Here is a 14,261-nt window from a genome sequence, read left to right as displayed (position 1 = left end):
TAGAGCAGTAGTAGCACTAACATCACTCATTAGAGTTACACAGTTGCTCACTGGAGGTGCTATGTGCTTAATCATTCTTTACTGGTATGCCCAAAAAATAGTCCTAGAATGGGACCAAAATCATTAGAATAGGAATGGCGGATGAATCCGTCTGGGAGGTGGAGTCACTGAGCTTTCATCAGCTCAACCTCCCAGACTTTGGCTCATTTCCCCATGAGCTGGCCCAACTTGATTTGCACTGAGTTGAGCCAGCTTGCAGATTTTCTGAGTTGTTTTCGTAAATAGAATTTACACAAATTTCAGCCACAATTTGCACAATTCATGTGTGTGTGTGTGTGTGTATTAGAGCATCTCTAAATATGCTTGAAATAAAGTACTAATAAATACTTTACGTTTATGTTGTGTTTTAGAATGTATTTTGAATGCATTGACCTGGTTCACACATCATGCTAAGCTACGGTGGGTTGTCACCATGGGTGATTGCAGGGTAGCTTAGCTTGATGTCCGTTTTGAGAAAAGGAACTTGACAAAGTGGCATTTCTAGATGTGCAGTGAGCATATCCATGTGCTTGGATACTATACTAGCTGCTGTCAAAGTTATACAAGTTGAGAATGCAATGTGAATGTGCACACTTGCATGAGACTGAAGAAAAATAATAACAAAATTCATCCCATTTGAGCAGAATTAAAGGACCAAATAATAAAATCAAATTCCAATCCCCTTTGTGCAGATTTGAAGGATCAGAAAAGGGGTAGCGATGTGTGTGTGTGCGTGGGGGGGATTTCCCTCAACAAGGAAAACAAGGCTCTGGGATTTTGTGCTTTGCAGCTTTTAGATCTGACAGCTATTAGTGTTCAGTGGGGAAGGTGGCTCTTGGCCATGGGGAATACAAGGATCCAAGAAGAGTTGTGCTGTAATGGCAGCTAGGACATGTACCAGAAGCAGGTGGGAGGACTGAGGCGAAAAGAAGCCACACTGGACTGTCACTGTTGGGAGTACTGTGAGCTGTTCAGTGAACAAGCAAGCAACGGTGGCTTGTTCTCGGGGTGGCTTAGCATGACATGTAAACTCACCCACTGAACCTGCAATCTGTATTTTAAACATATAACCATTTCTAATACTGTTGTGAAATTGTGAATGATAATACTAATACTAATACTAATAATACAACTACTAATAATATAATAGATTTCATAGAGAATGTTTCAAACGTTTACAGTACTTTACATATATTATTTTCATAATATATGTAAATAGGTACATGAAAGCTGAGGCAGAGTGAAGAGTGACTTTGGATGGGTGAGAATCTTGTTTCAGTTTGATTTTGGTAAGCATGTCTTCGTATTCGGGATGGAAAGAACTTGAGATTTAAAACAGTCTAATGTGAGAGAAATTGAAACTGTCAGATTTGTCTGCCCAGGCCCAGGGCTTTGAGTGCTTAAATCTTAGAAGTCTGGGTTTGAATCTCTTTGTATTCAATAATGTTAGTGCTGAATTCACGTTGCCACCTCTTTTTGCTGACTGGCTCCTCATCCTTCACAGCTACATGTCAAGCAGCAGGGATGTTGGAGAAATCCGCAATGGATTCAAATGAGTTCAAATTTCTATGAATCTGACCATGGATTCCACAGTGGTCCAAGTCACGTGGATTCTGAAGACTTGTGGATCATTTATTTAGTTATTTATTTATTACATTTATATCCTGCCTTTTTTCCTCCTCCTCTCCATGTTATCCTCACAACAACAAGAGGTAGGTTGGGCTGAGAGTCTGTGACTGGCCCAAAGTCACCCAGTGGGTTTCCATGGCCGAGTGGGGACTAGAACCAGGATCTCCCAACTCCCAGTCCATCACTTTAGCCACTACACCATACTGGATCATTTCTTTAACTTTCTCAATTCTGTGTTTAGTCCAACGCAAACACAAATTTGGGAAATTGAGAAAAATCTAATTCCATGAATGAGCAGACAATAGAACAAAAGCCCCCTGCCCATCCAGAAAACAGATGGAACAGATTAAGCAATATCTGTATATCCCTAGCCTGCTGGGAAAACATGGCCTTTCCATGTTGGGAATAATGTAGCTATTGAATTTGGCTGATGCATCCACCTCCTCCTGGCTTCCAGCAGGGCATAGTAAGAAGTGGAGCATCTGATATTGGAGGCTCTTCTCAGACAGCATCGGCTTGCTCTCTTACTGTGTTAATGTTTCATTTAAGCACACCTACTCTAAAGGAACTGTCGTTAGAAATTGAACAAGGAGCAGGAACTAAACAAATTACAAAACTTTATTAAGTATAGATGAAAGTTTAATGAGCCAAAGATTCCGTTCACCCACCCACGGTAGAAACTGATCAGGAACAAGCTCTTCTTAAAGCTGGCACAAGCCAGCTGTACCATCCTAGAGCAGTTGTGGGGAGGTAATTCAGAGGTAATGCTAAATTAAACAGCTTTGCTCTCAAATTATCTGTAAGGAAAGGGAAGAAAATTGACATGCCGTGTTGTTTTAAAATGATCAGGCAAACATTTCAGTGATCCATTCATGCATGAAGATGCAATGTTAAGGAAGGCCTTTAGCAGAAATCCGTTATGATGTCTATTAAGCCAGGAGGTAGATGTTTAAAAGAATAACTCAAACATCACACTTCTGCTCTCATAGTTCTTAACCTCTTGTTGATCACAATGTAGAAGCAGCTGTACAAAAGTATTAGGAAAGTTGCATGATAGAGCTTCAGTTTCATAGACGCCATGACCTTTCCAGTGAATCGAGAAACTTTGGACTGAGGTCCACCACTCTGCCATTGGTGCCATCCTGCTCAAAAGTAGTTATGAAGCTAGAACCAGCCCCAGCATAGAATGCCATACCTAGTAACACATCTGTTAAGGGTACAGCCCTTAAAAGTTGTAACTTCCCAGTGTTTTGGAGTTTGAGTGAACATGGAAAACCCAGGGAAGGGCTGTAGCTTAGAGGTAGAGCACATACTTTGCATGCAGAAGGTCCCAGGTTCAATTCCTGGCATCTCCAGGTAGGGCTGGAGATGCCTTGGAATGCTGCTGCCAGCAGTGCTGATGATACTGGGCTAGAGAGAGCAATGGTTTTACTCAGCATAAGGCAGTTTCCTATGTTCCTTAACACAACATATTAAACTGAAAGGTTTTGTTATTAATTGAATTTAATTTTGACAAGGCTGCATTTAATATTCTCTGATCAGGCAAACTTGAAATTGAAAATGAGAAACTCAATGGAAAAAGAAAGGAAGAAATATAATTTTAAAAATCAGGGTGTTCCATGCCCCTCATTTTTACTCTGGAGTAAATGCAGGGGCCCAATCTGGATTGGGATGTTAGCATGGGGGTGGGTGGGGCTTTAATCCATGCACCCTGCTATGGGTGACATCTAGATTGGGGGTCATGTGCCTGCAATTTCTACTGAAAAATAGTGATCCATTTGCTTTATGGATCAATATTTTGCAATGGAAATTGCAGTTGCAGGGTGCCCAATCCAGTCTGGTCCCATATTGGGTCTCATCCATTGTGTCCTGATCCAGATCAGGGCCCCTGTCCCTCCTCTAGAGTAAACCATTTTTTAAAAGCTATAGCTGCTAGGTACAGCTATAAAGAAATATCATTTTGGTACATGGGGACATTTGACAATTTGAGAAGCTGTCCTGGGCACCCCCACAAAATGGCTGCCATGGCAAAGGTCAAATAACCAGCTGAAAAGACTCAGAACAAGGCAGAGGTGGGAGGCTAAGCCCCAACACAATAAACAACTCCCTTTGAGCCCACATTTTTTCAGCACCAACAGAAATGCATTTCACAGCAATTCCAGCAGCCGGTAAGATAATGTGTTATTTATCTGGAACAAGCCCTACATGGTTTGGGTCCAGGCTACCTGCGGGACTGCCTTCTCCCATACAATCCACCCCACACACTCAGGTCCTCTGGGAAGAATCTACTTCTGTCTGCCAAAATCAGGCTGACAAGTATTACCCAGAGGACCTTCTCTTCTGCTGCTCCCAGACTGTGGAATGGCCTGCCATTCCACATTAAGTAATATCAACTTAATATTAAGTTGATATTAAGGCTATCAACTTAATAGTCTTTTAGCATTGAAGAAAGCTATCAAGGCTGATCTCTTCCAGCAAGCCTATCCAGTGGAATTTTAGGATGTTTTTAGGAAGTTTCTGGATGTTGTAATAATGTATACTATGTTTTTAATTCAGTTTTATGTATTTTATATTTATTGTTGCTTCCCGCCTCGATCCAAACGGAGAGGCAGGTAAGAAATTTTATTATTATTATTATTATTAATGTGGGAGGGGAAGGGCACATTAATGGGTGTCAAGAAAGGTGCTTGTAGGTGCATTGGAGCCCTCAGGCACTGCATTGCCTATCCCGGGTGTAATGCAATTTGTCCTTACCATAGAACCTCAACCCTTACCATAAGGCCAGAGCTGTGGCCCTACAGTTCTAAAGATCATTAACAATGGTTGCAAATCAAATCAAGTAGTTACATGACCAATAGTGCCTGTGTCCAGGAATAGCTTTCTGAAATTTCAAGTGATGCCATGGAATTTGGAAATACAAGCCCTGGTGGCTCGTAATGCTCACCTCAAGTCGGAGACGTCCTTCCTCCCTGCTATCAATAAATGCGTCTCTAAATTCCTTTCCTCTCCTGTCCATTTACCTTCTTTGTTTATCAGCTGGTGACGCTCTTTCCTCCTCCATGGCTTGCTGCTGTGACTGTGCAACAAGGGCCAGTGAGGAGCACTGGGAAATATAGTTTTCCTGGTAATATTGATACCTTTTTGGAGGGAGGGAAGCTCATTACTGGGAGAGTAAGACCTGATAACGATATCGGAGGCACAACAGGGGACTGATTTGGATTGGAATGGTATTTTCTATTTTCCTACCCCAGTTAAGCTTGTTTGTTTTAAATTTAACAACTTCCAAAATGAAGTCTATAATGCAATTCTGCAATGCTTCGTGGGATTTGAGAAAACTCATTAATACCAAACTAATTGTCAGTCATGTCTGAAATTTCAGCTGATAGTTTTGCCAAGAGATTGTTTCCTGTAATAGGATGTAACTCAGTAAACGTTGTGATAGATTAGCGCCCATTTTAAGCTAACCAGAAATTAGCCACTGTTGTCAGGAAACTCTATACATACCACCCCATCTAGTGTAACGAGCTGCAATTAGGAAGTCTTTGTACAGATGTACATTGTACTTTGGAAAGATCGGATGATCATCAATTAGACAGACTGGATAGGAGGAGGGTTACTTTCAACCAGGAAATGCCGCACTGTAAATGGTTTACCATCCTTAAAGATGAATGAACGCTTACAAGCCTGGAGATTTGCTCTATTTACAGGATGGCTCACCATTAGGAAACAGGAGATGTTTGATTAACTGAAGTCCACACAACCCTGGAACTTAGTTATTGTAATAGGCCTCTGGAAGTGGGTTTGAGTCATGGATACCATTCCGGGCCTTGATCATACATTGGAGTTCATAGATCATAGAATCATAGAGTTGGAAGAGGCCTACAAGGTCACCGAGTCCAACCCCCTGCTCAGTGCAGGAATCAATGTACATGGGGTTATGTGCATAGAAACCACATGTCTAAGGAGTTCACTGCTGGATTGGAGACATGTGTGCACTTAGGATGCATCTGTGTATTCAGGTGTGCACCTGCATTTTAAGGTAACCAACATAACACTAATTTGTAATATACTGCAGAGACAGAGGTGTGAAATTCCATCCGCATCACTATGTGAACGACAATATGCCAGTGATTGTGTAGAGTAGACTATAGTTAGCAAATGCTATAGTTAACTATAGCATTTATTTTTAATTTTCCTTTGCATAATTGCCTTAGTAAATATATTCTTGATTCAAATTCAAAACTGGATAGTTCTCAATACCGATTATAAAAGAAACTAGGTTGGGTCATGTGTAACACCAAATGATGGTTAGGCATTATGTGTATGACCAGGCTCAAAATTCAGGCTTACAAGTTTTTTTCCTCCTCTTGCATTCCATGATTTCTTGACTTCCTTTCAAGTTTTCAGCACACCATAGTCTGCCATTTTGTTTAATGGATTGTTCTGACCAATTTGCAAAGCATTTCAAAGGGAAAAAATTGCTTCCATTTATTTTGATTAGGCTCCACACTTGATACAGGATTAATTCTGACTGAAGCCATGATTCCATCTAGTCAAGTTTTCTTGAGAGAGCAAAAAGGGGAAAAATACTTTGTACAGAATCTTTAAAGAGGTGAGATCTACCAGATGTGTTTGCATTTTTATGCTTTCTTTAAAATGTATTTTGGGCTGGCATCAAGGATATGCATGATCAGGCTCCTGCCAAGGGCCCACGCTACAGCACGGGCCCACTGACAAAACCAAAAACCCTGAACTTGCTTCTCCTCTTCCCTGTTGCAGCCTCCTTGGTCACCCTTCTCCTTCTCTGGCTCAGACAACGGTATTGAGAAGGAGAAGCAGTAGATGCCCCGGCCTGCTTGTTCACAGTCTTTCTACCTGTCCAGCAATGATAGAAAAGAGTATGAGGAGCAATAGCAGCTGCTGGCAATGGTGGTGAGGTGGACTCACTGAAGGAGGGTGAATTGAGGTCGTCCTGCCCAAGGACCCTCAAAAACCTGAATCCAACTCTGAACGTATTGTACACCACCAAGAGAAGTGGGTGGTTTAAAAGTGCACTAAAACCAACCAACCAACTAACCAAGAAATGTGTCCTTGACCGCTGTCTATTTGTGCTGAAAGCAGCTGAATTAAGGCCACGGTTGAAGAAACTGTTTTAGGATGCCACTGCTTTAACTAATGATGGCCAGTCTCCAATTTGTGGGGAAGGTACTACTAGATGCAGTAGTCTCAGAAGTCCAGCCACTCTTGGATGAAACAGATTATCTAAATGCCCTTTCAATCTGGATTCTAACCTCTTTGGAAGGGAAATTGCTTTGGTCTTCCTATACTAGGAGCAGCTATGGGTGTGGGTGTGGGTGGGTGTATGTATGTGTATGGCAAATCTCTGTTCATTCTGCTGATCTTTTCAGCAGTTTTGAATACCATCAACTATGGTATCCTTCTGAGCCACCTGTGCAGGATGGACATTGGAGAGTGTTGCTTATCATCCCTAGTGGGAAGGTTTCAGAAGCCGTGAATGAGGTTGGTTGGCTCCATAGAGATCAACCTATGGGACGTCAAAAGGTTCTGCCATGTTATTCAACATCCATATGAAACCACAAGAAGTCATCCAGACTTTAAAGATGCAGTGCCACCAGAATGTGGAGGACACCCAGCTCTATCCCTTTTCCCCACCGCCTTCATGAAACGGTGTAGCTGTGGAAATCCTGAATCAGTGCCTGTAATCTGTGAAAGATTGAATGTGGGCTCATCTAGTTAGAGGCATTCCACCTGTTTTAGACTGGGCTTTAGACTGAAGAAACAGGTGTGCTGTTTAGAACAACTCCAGGATCCAGCTTTGCTTCTGGGCAGACAACTGGCAGCTGTGTCCACACCCTGGTCACTTTAAGATTAATTTACTTTAATCCATGTAATGTGAGGCTGGCCTTAAAAATTCATCCAGAAGCTTCAGTTGGTACAGAATAAAAACATAGGAAGCTGCCTTATACTGAGTCAGTGAAAAAAACAAGCCAAAGGCAGGGGTGGAACCAAGGATAATCTTGCAAATTATTATTTGTATGAATTTTTTTTAATGAAGGTGCCAATTTTTTCATACAAAAATTGTATGAATTTTTTTTTCATACAAATAATATTTTGCAAGATAATCCTTGGTCCCGCCCCTGCCTTTGACTTGTTTTTTCACTCCCTCATGGGGTTTCCCTTCTCTTCCTGTATACTGAGTCAGACCATCTGGCCTGGTATTTATCAATACTGGCTGGAATTCAGGCAGGTGTTTTCCTGCCTTAGCTGGAGATGTCAGGGATTGAACCTGGGACTTTCTGCATGCAAAGCAAATGCTCTACCACTGAGCTATGGACACAATAGCTAACATGAGCTCTATCTTTTTTTTTTTTTTACCATATAAAACAAATATGATGTACTAATGAACCCAGTTCAAGATGCTGGATATCACTTTCAGAGTGTTAAAAGACTGTCTCCTTCTACACACTACCTACACGCTGCAGTCACCAGGACTGTATGGCATTTAAATACTGCTCTTGCTATTGCTGCACATTTAAGTAGAAGAATTTGTTTATGATTTATTATATTTCTAATCTGCCTAATAACTAATGTTCTCTGTGTGGATTACAAACAGTTAAAAACTAAAGTGCCATTGAAGAGTAAAAAATATAAATTAAAATACAAATACTTAAAAGAATAAAATATAATAGAATGGTAATTATATGGAAATGGTGTTATATTGAATGGTGGGGAGGGGCTGCTAACCGTTCTTCCTGCATTTTTGTTCAAGAATCACTTTCCTCTGTTGCTTTTCTCTATGTGGGGAAAAGAAGGTCTCTCTCTCTCTCTCTCTCTCTCTCTCTCTCTGTGTGTGTGTGTGTGTGTGTGTGTAAACCTGAGCCAAAAATAGATGAGAGGAAACCATTAAGAGCTCCTCTAACCTGCTTAAACATGAGGTTGCTTTTGGTTAAAAACATACCGAAAAAATCAGGTGACTCCATGTTACGTCTAGTGTGGGCCTATGAAGCAGTGACAGGATGCAGGTGTAAATGGCACACAGCAGGAAATGGCATGGAATAATTGCAGTACTTATCTGAAAGCACTCTATACTTGTAAAAATAGGGCCTATTGCTAACCTGCTGATAAGATTGCTGTTCTGTCAAATTCTAAATCAACGTCGTTACACGTCTTTGCACTATTAAATGCAAGGGGATATGCCTATATACATACCTCAGGCATTTTAACTAACAGGAAATAAATGGGAATTATTCTGACAAAAGGCAAAAAGACTTAACATGTAACCCTATGCATGTTTAGACAGAAAAACAAAAGACCTGCAACTCCCAGCATTCCCTAGCCAACATGGAGTTTTTTTCTGTCTAAACTTGCATAGGACTGCATCCTTAAATGTCCTGTTGAAGTCCTGGTTGACCCCTGGAATGGGGAAATGGCAGAAGGGATTAACACAATAGCTCCTCAGTATCCCTCTCCCATTGTATAGAGTCAAAGGAGCTCCCTGGTTTTCAACAGAGCTAGGAGCAGTGGATCCAGTGGGAGGATTGCTAGATGGATATCTCAGAAAGAGTTTTGAAGACCTAATCCAGGGCATTGATGGTGGCAAATAAATTATTACTCTTTCACACTACCGGGGTTGTACACAGGGTTGTGCAATGGTGGGTACACTATCGTCATTGGGAAAGTAGGATACAAAATGAATAAATTCAGACTAACAAATTATCATAGTTTAAGTTTCCTTAAACTGTAGGGCAGGGCACTTCATCAGATGCATCAGCAGACAGATAGACATAGACCCAGGTGTGTGTGTGTGTGTGTGTGTGTGTGTGTTTCAGTACCCTTCTGCAGCCTCCCTCAACCTGGTGCCCTCCAAATGAGTTGAATTACAACATCCAGCTGGCATGATGGGGAATGCTACGATTTGCAGTCAACACATCTGAAGGGAACAAGGTTGGGGAAAACTGCCCTATTGTAACTAAGCCAAAGTATGTGTACATGAAATTCTTCCTCTCTTTACCCCGCCTCCATTTACTTCTACTTTCTTTGTTATTTCATTAGTTTCTATTTTTACACTGGCCTGGGAAAGTGACCTGTTAAAGCTGTTCTTTTTTAAAATGCCATGTAAATAGATGATGAATACCTGCCTATCTACAAACACACACACACACACACAGAGAGAGAGAGAGAGAGAGAGAGAGAGAGAGAGAGAGAGAGAGAGAGAGAGAGAGAGAGACCCCGTTTCTACACGTGCCTTTTTCCCGGGACCATCCTTGTGCATCCAAATGACATACAGGGGATCCCAGGAGCAGGCAGGGATGATCCCTCCATTCTCCTGGGGTAATCCTTAGGTGTAGAAAGGGCCAGAGAGAGAAAAGGAGGTATAGGGAAAATATTCAACAATGGAGCTAAATGGCCACGATATCCAACTGGTACCAGAAAGCCCGACATCACTATGCAGAGCCCAAATGTATACAAGGTAAAAACAGATCAATCCATTCATGAACACAATCACAGATGACAATGCAATCATGCTCGCTTTGTTATGCTAATTTAACAACTGTAATAGTAAAGAAATCCAGCATAAATCTGAATTTAATTATCTGATAAGATAGCTCCTCTTATGCCTTTTAAGGAGCGGGGAGGGGGGGCGTATCATGACCATGACTGCACTACTGGTCATGCCCATAGCACCAAAACACCAGGCTAGCCCCAGCCCCAGAATCTACTCATAAACTGTGGATGTTCGAAGAGGGTCACCTATCTGTGAGCAGCTGCTTGCACCGGGGGGTGGGGGGTGGGGAGGCCTGGTAGATTTGAAACCCTCCTACGCAGTATTGCCATATTTACGTCCACAGTTTTTATCATCACTTATAACAGAAGTGGAGAACTTATGGTCCTCTGGATGATTTGGTCTACAGATCCCATCAACCCTAGCACAGCCAATGGTGAGGGATGATGGGAGTTGTGGTTGTCCAGATATTTGGCCTACTTGTTTCCCATTCTGTATTAATCTTTGTAAACCACCCAGAGAGCTTCAGCTATGGGGTGGTATATAAATGTAGAAATAAATAAATAAATAAATAAATAAATAAATAAATAAAAATAATAATAATATAAGATCTGATGCCCTATTCAACATTATAGCTGAATTAATTTCATATTTATCCTTCATTTTCACATGTGTACACATTAAACTAGGAAATCCTGGTTTTGCAACACAGCAAATATAAATGTATACAACAAATGGAGCCCTTAAATGTACCAGTTATTGCAACCTGAATGTTGGCAAACAATGAATGATTGCAATAAGTTGTCAATTATGTGAAATCCACAATGGAATGTAAATACCTTGGGTGAAATCTATCATTTAATAACACTTGAGAGAATACATGTCTAGCATAAAGAGAAACTGACATAGTCAAGTCACTGATGTAAACAGTGCCATTTAAAAAAACCCAAAACACATTCACAGAAGTGGAGAGAGAAGGAAGTACACAGGTGCCATTCATTTCAATGGGTTTCTGTACAGGAAATGATGGTCCAATTAATGTTTTGCATTCAAGGTTAGTCTAGCATGAGTTAAAAATTAAACATGCACTTATTCAATTTATTACTGAAATTGGGCTTAGTAGATAGTGTTGGGGATGGGTGGGAAGATTGTCAGTTCTAATGTTCCATTCCCTTGGTTAGAAGCTATTAAAATGTCTTGACACAAATAGCTAAGAAATTTGATGGGAAATGGTGATCCTATCTCTCTAAGGTTTAATAAAAATGGAAGTACTCAAAGATGAAAAAAGCTATTTCCATACAAAATGATATTATGCTAATTGGCTCTTTGTGCACCTTGTCTCTTCTACAGTATATAAAACATTTATTTGTCATTAATCACAGCTATGATCAAACCCAAAGGGAAGTTATTGCAATATTGCTTTTCTCAGAGGAGGAAATTGGCAAGTTTAAGTGGGAGATAGTTAAAAGTACTATAAAAAGGTCCCATTCAGAAGACACCTTAAACCACAGCTTTAACCACAGTGAATAAGGCTTTTTGCCTTTTTCACTGTGGTTAAAGCCGTGGTTTAAGGTGTCTTCTGAACACGGCCCTGCTTTCTGGCTTAACCACCATGGTTAAAGCCATGGTTTAAGGTGTCTTCTGAACACGGCCTGGCTTTCTGGCTTAACCACCATGGTTAAAGCCATGGTTTAAGGTGTCTTCTGAATGGGGCCAAAGAAAGGAAACTCACATGGGCCGATTTGGCTTAGGAAGCACCTCCTCCCCTATGCTCCAGCCCGCCACTTAAATCCTCTGAGGGCCATCTTCTGCGACTGCCTCATATGAGGTTGGCAGTCACATGCGCGGTCTGCTTGGCAAGTTAAAAATGACTGTTGTAGAAAACCTTTGGTTGAGAAGTATTTCAGTTATTGCATCCTGCTTCCATACCCTCCAGAAGAAAACTTGTCTAGCAGATGTTCTATGTTGTTTTCATAACCTTTCTGAATCCAAACATGTTTAGCTAATCCACATTCATTCTCTCCATACATATTAGATCATGCATTTCCTTTGTACTTACCTCCAAAGTAGGAGCCATCTGTCAACTTCATCTCTTTACTGGATTTAGTGATAACACCAGCGACCCCATGTTGAATGAAATACATCTTTTTCCCCACAGCCCCTTCTCGGATGATGTAATCTCCAGGCTGGAACACCTCAAATCGTAGCTTGCTCAGCATGGCTGTTACAAAATTTGGGTCAGCATTAGCGAAGAGAGGCATTGTGGCAACCAGCTTGCGGCAGTTAAAGTTGACAATCTCCTGAAATTGGAAGAGAATGACAGGAGTCACCATAAAGGCATGTTCAGGTGGAAGGAAATTGACTAGAAAAAGGCTTGAGGTACAGAATTACAGAAGAGGACCCAGATGCAATGTAGTCTAGCCTAGAGATGGACAAAGCTACCTTTTTCCATTTCTACAATCTTCACTTTTTTAAAGCACATGTTGATTCCATTCCATCTCCACATTAGTTTGCGAACCTTAAAAAAATGTCCAAATGAAAATTTGTACACATTTTCATGAGCAATTTTGTATGCATACAAATTCATATGCATTTCCCCTAATATATGTATTTTTGCAAGCAATCTCCCCTAGTGCATGCCTTTTTAATGCAATTTTTCATGATGTATACATTTTTGTACGTATTGTAGAACAGCATCGCAAAATTCAGACAAGTTGAATACTGAAGACTTAACATGTTCTAGTCCATGTAGTTCAGGAAGTGCAAATTCGGTTGTTTTGTATTGAAATATAAACCATTCTAATTTCTCCATTACCGGTTTAGCTAGTTAATGGCACAAAACTATACACATGGTGGTACCTAGCAGAGAAACCTTCACAATAAAGGCTATACTGTACTGTGTGCCAGCACTGTTTAGAAATCAGTACAAGATTTATGATCCCTACTTAGATGTTATCCCCCCAACACAACCCACCTCCCCACGTATAGACATGGTGCTGAGGGCTTTTCAGCAATTTTGCCATAATATCCCTTGCTTTGTAGAGCCCATTAGCAAAAGAGAGCAGGAAAATGCTCTCCTCCTATATGTAAGCAAAAAGAAAAAGGAAAGACAAGAATATATGGAGAAGTCCTTCATAGTGCTGCCAAGTGTTAAGTTAAAAGAGGTACCATGTCCTAATTGCTTGGGGACCATAAATATACCATCTGTGGCAACACACTTAGTAGCAGTAGGTATAGCTTGCTTCGTGGTGAACAGTGCCATTCTTCCGAAGAGATTAAGAAAACACATAGTCCAGAGGTCACCCTATTGAGCTCAATGCAACTAACCTGTGAGTGCCGTGTGTGTGTGTATGTGTGTGTGTGTGTGTGTGTGTGTATGGCAGCAGTTCTCCCACAGAGAAGAGGCTTTGCTGCCAGCAATATTTTTTTCAACATATCCTGAAACTGGCTCAACTGAAACAAAACAAAACAGATCAAGAGTCCCTCCACCCCATCCCAAAAAAAGCACTTCTCTTTTGACTCTGATTTTAGCTGTAATGCTCCTCAGTGCACCAGCTTTGGTCTATGTGGCAAGAGCAGAAAGCATTCAAGGCTTCTGTGCTAGCATGAAAAATGCAGGAAGTGTGTGCATCTATTTTAAAAAGTGAGAAAAGAAAAACAGGAGTGGAGCTACTGAGATATAAAAGCTGTACTAGTGTAAAAAGAAGAAGGAAGCAACAAACCGGCAGCTTTCAAACTACCTTTAAATTTACTTTTAAAAATCTACTCACACAGATTTTTCTGCTGCCTCTGAACACTTTGTCCTGGAAATGAAGACTCCACTGAGCTGCAAAGGATTCTGGGACATGTTCTGTGGAACACACTCCGTTCATGCAGGGTGCTGGTTGTTGCCTCAAATGAACTGAGAGTGAGACCTTAGAGCTTGCAGTGGACTAGCTACACGTGGTAGGGCAAGGATTGATTATGAAATGTTTTGCCCTTACTAATCTTCTTATTGTAGGAGCCTCCTGAAAGGTGTTCAAGGAATCCCACCATTGTCTCAAACATGGTTTGAAAAACACTGTGCTCC

The 14,261-nt window shown here is 41.0% G+C and overlaps 1 protein-coding gene across 1 annotated transcript in view; it reads right to left on the bottom strand.

Moving 5' to 3' along the window:
- Positions 1-14,261, bottom strand: part of HCN1 (hyperpolarization activated cyclic nucleotide gated potassium channel 1) — a 243,205-nt gene that overhangs the window by 22,165 nt on the left and 206,779 nt on the right. The window contains exon 6 of the mRNA XM_063128088.1: positions 12,252-12,492. Coding sequence (XP_062984158.1) covers positions 12,252-12,492 — 241 coding nt within the window. The remainder of the gene's footprint in view (positions 1-12,251; positions 12,493-14,261) is intronic.

This window comes from Elgaria multicarinata, chromosome 6, assembly GCF_023053635.1.
Source record: "Elgaria multicarinata webbii isolate HBS135686 ecotype San Diego chromosome 6, rElgMul1.1.pri, whole genome shotgun sequence".
Classification (NCBI taxonomy): domain Eukaryota; kingdom Metazoa; phylum Chordata; class Lepidosauria; order Squamata; family Anguidae; genus Elgaria; species Elgaria multicarinata.
This window is presented reverse-complemented; position numbering and strand designations above follow the sequence as displayed.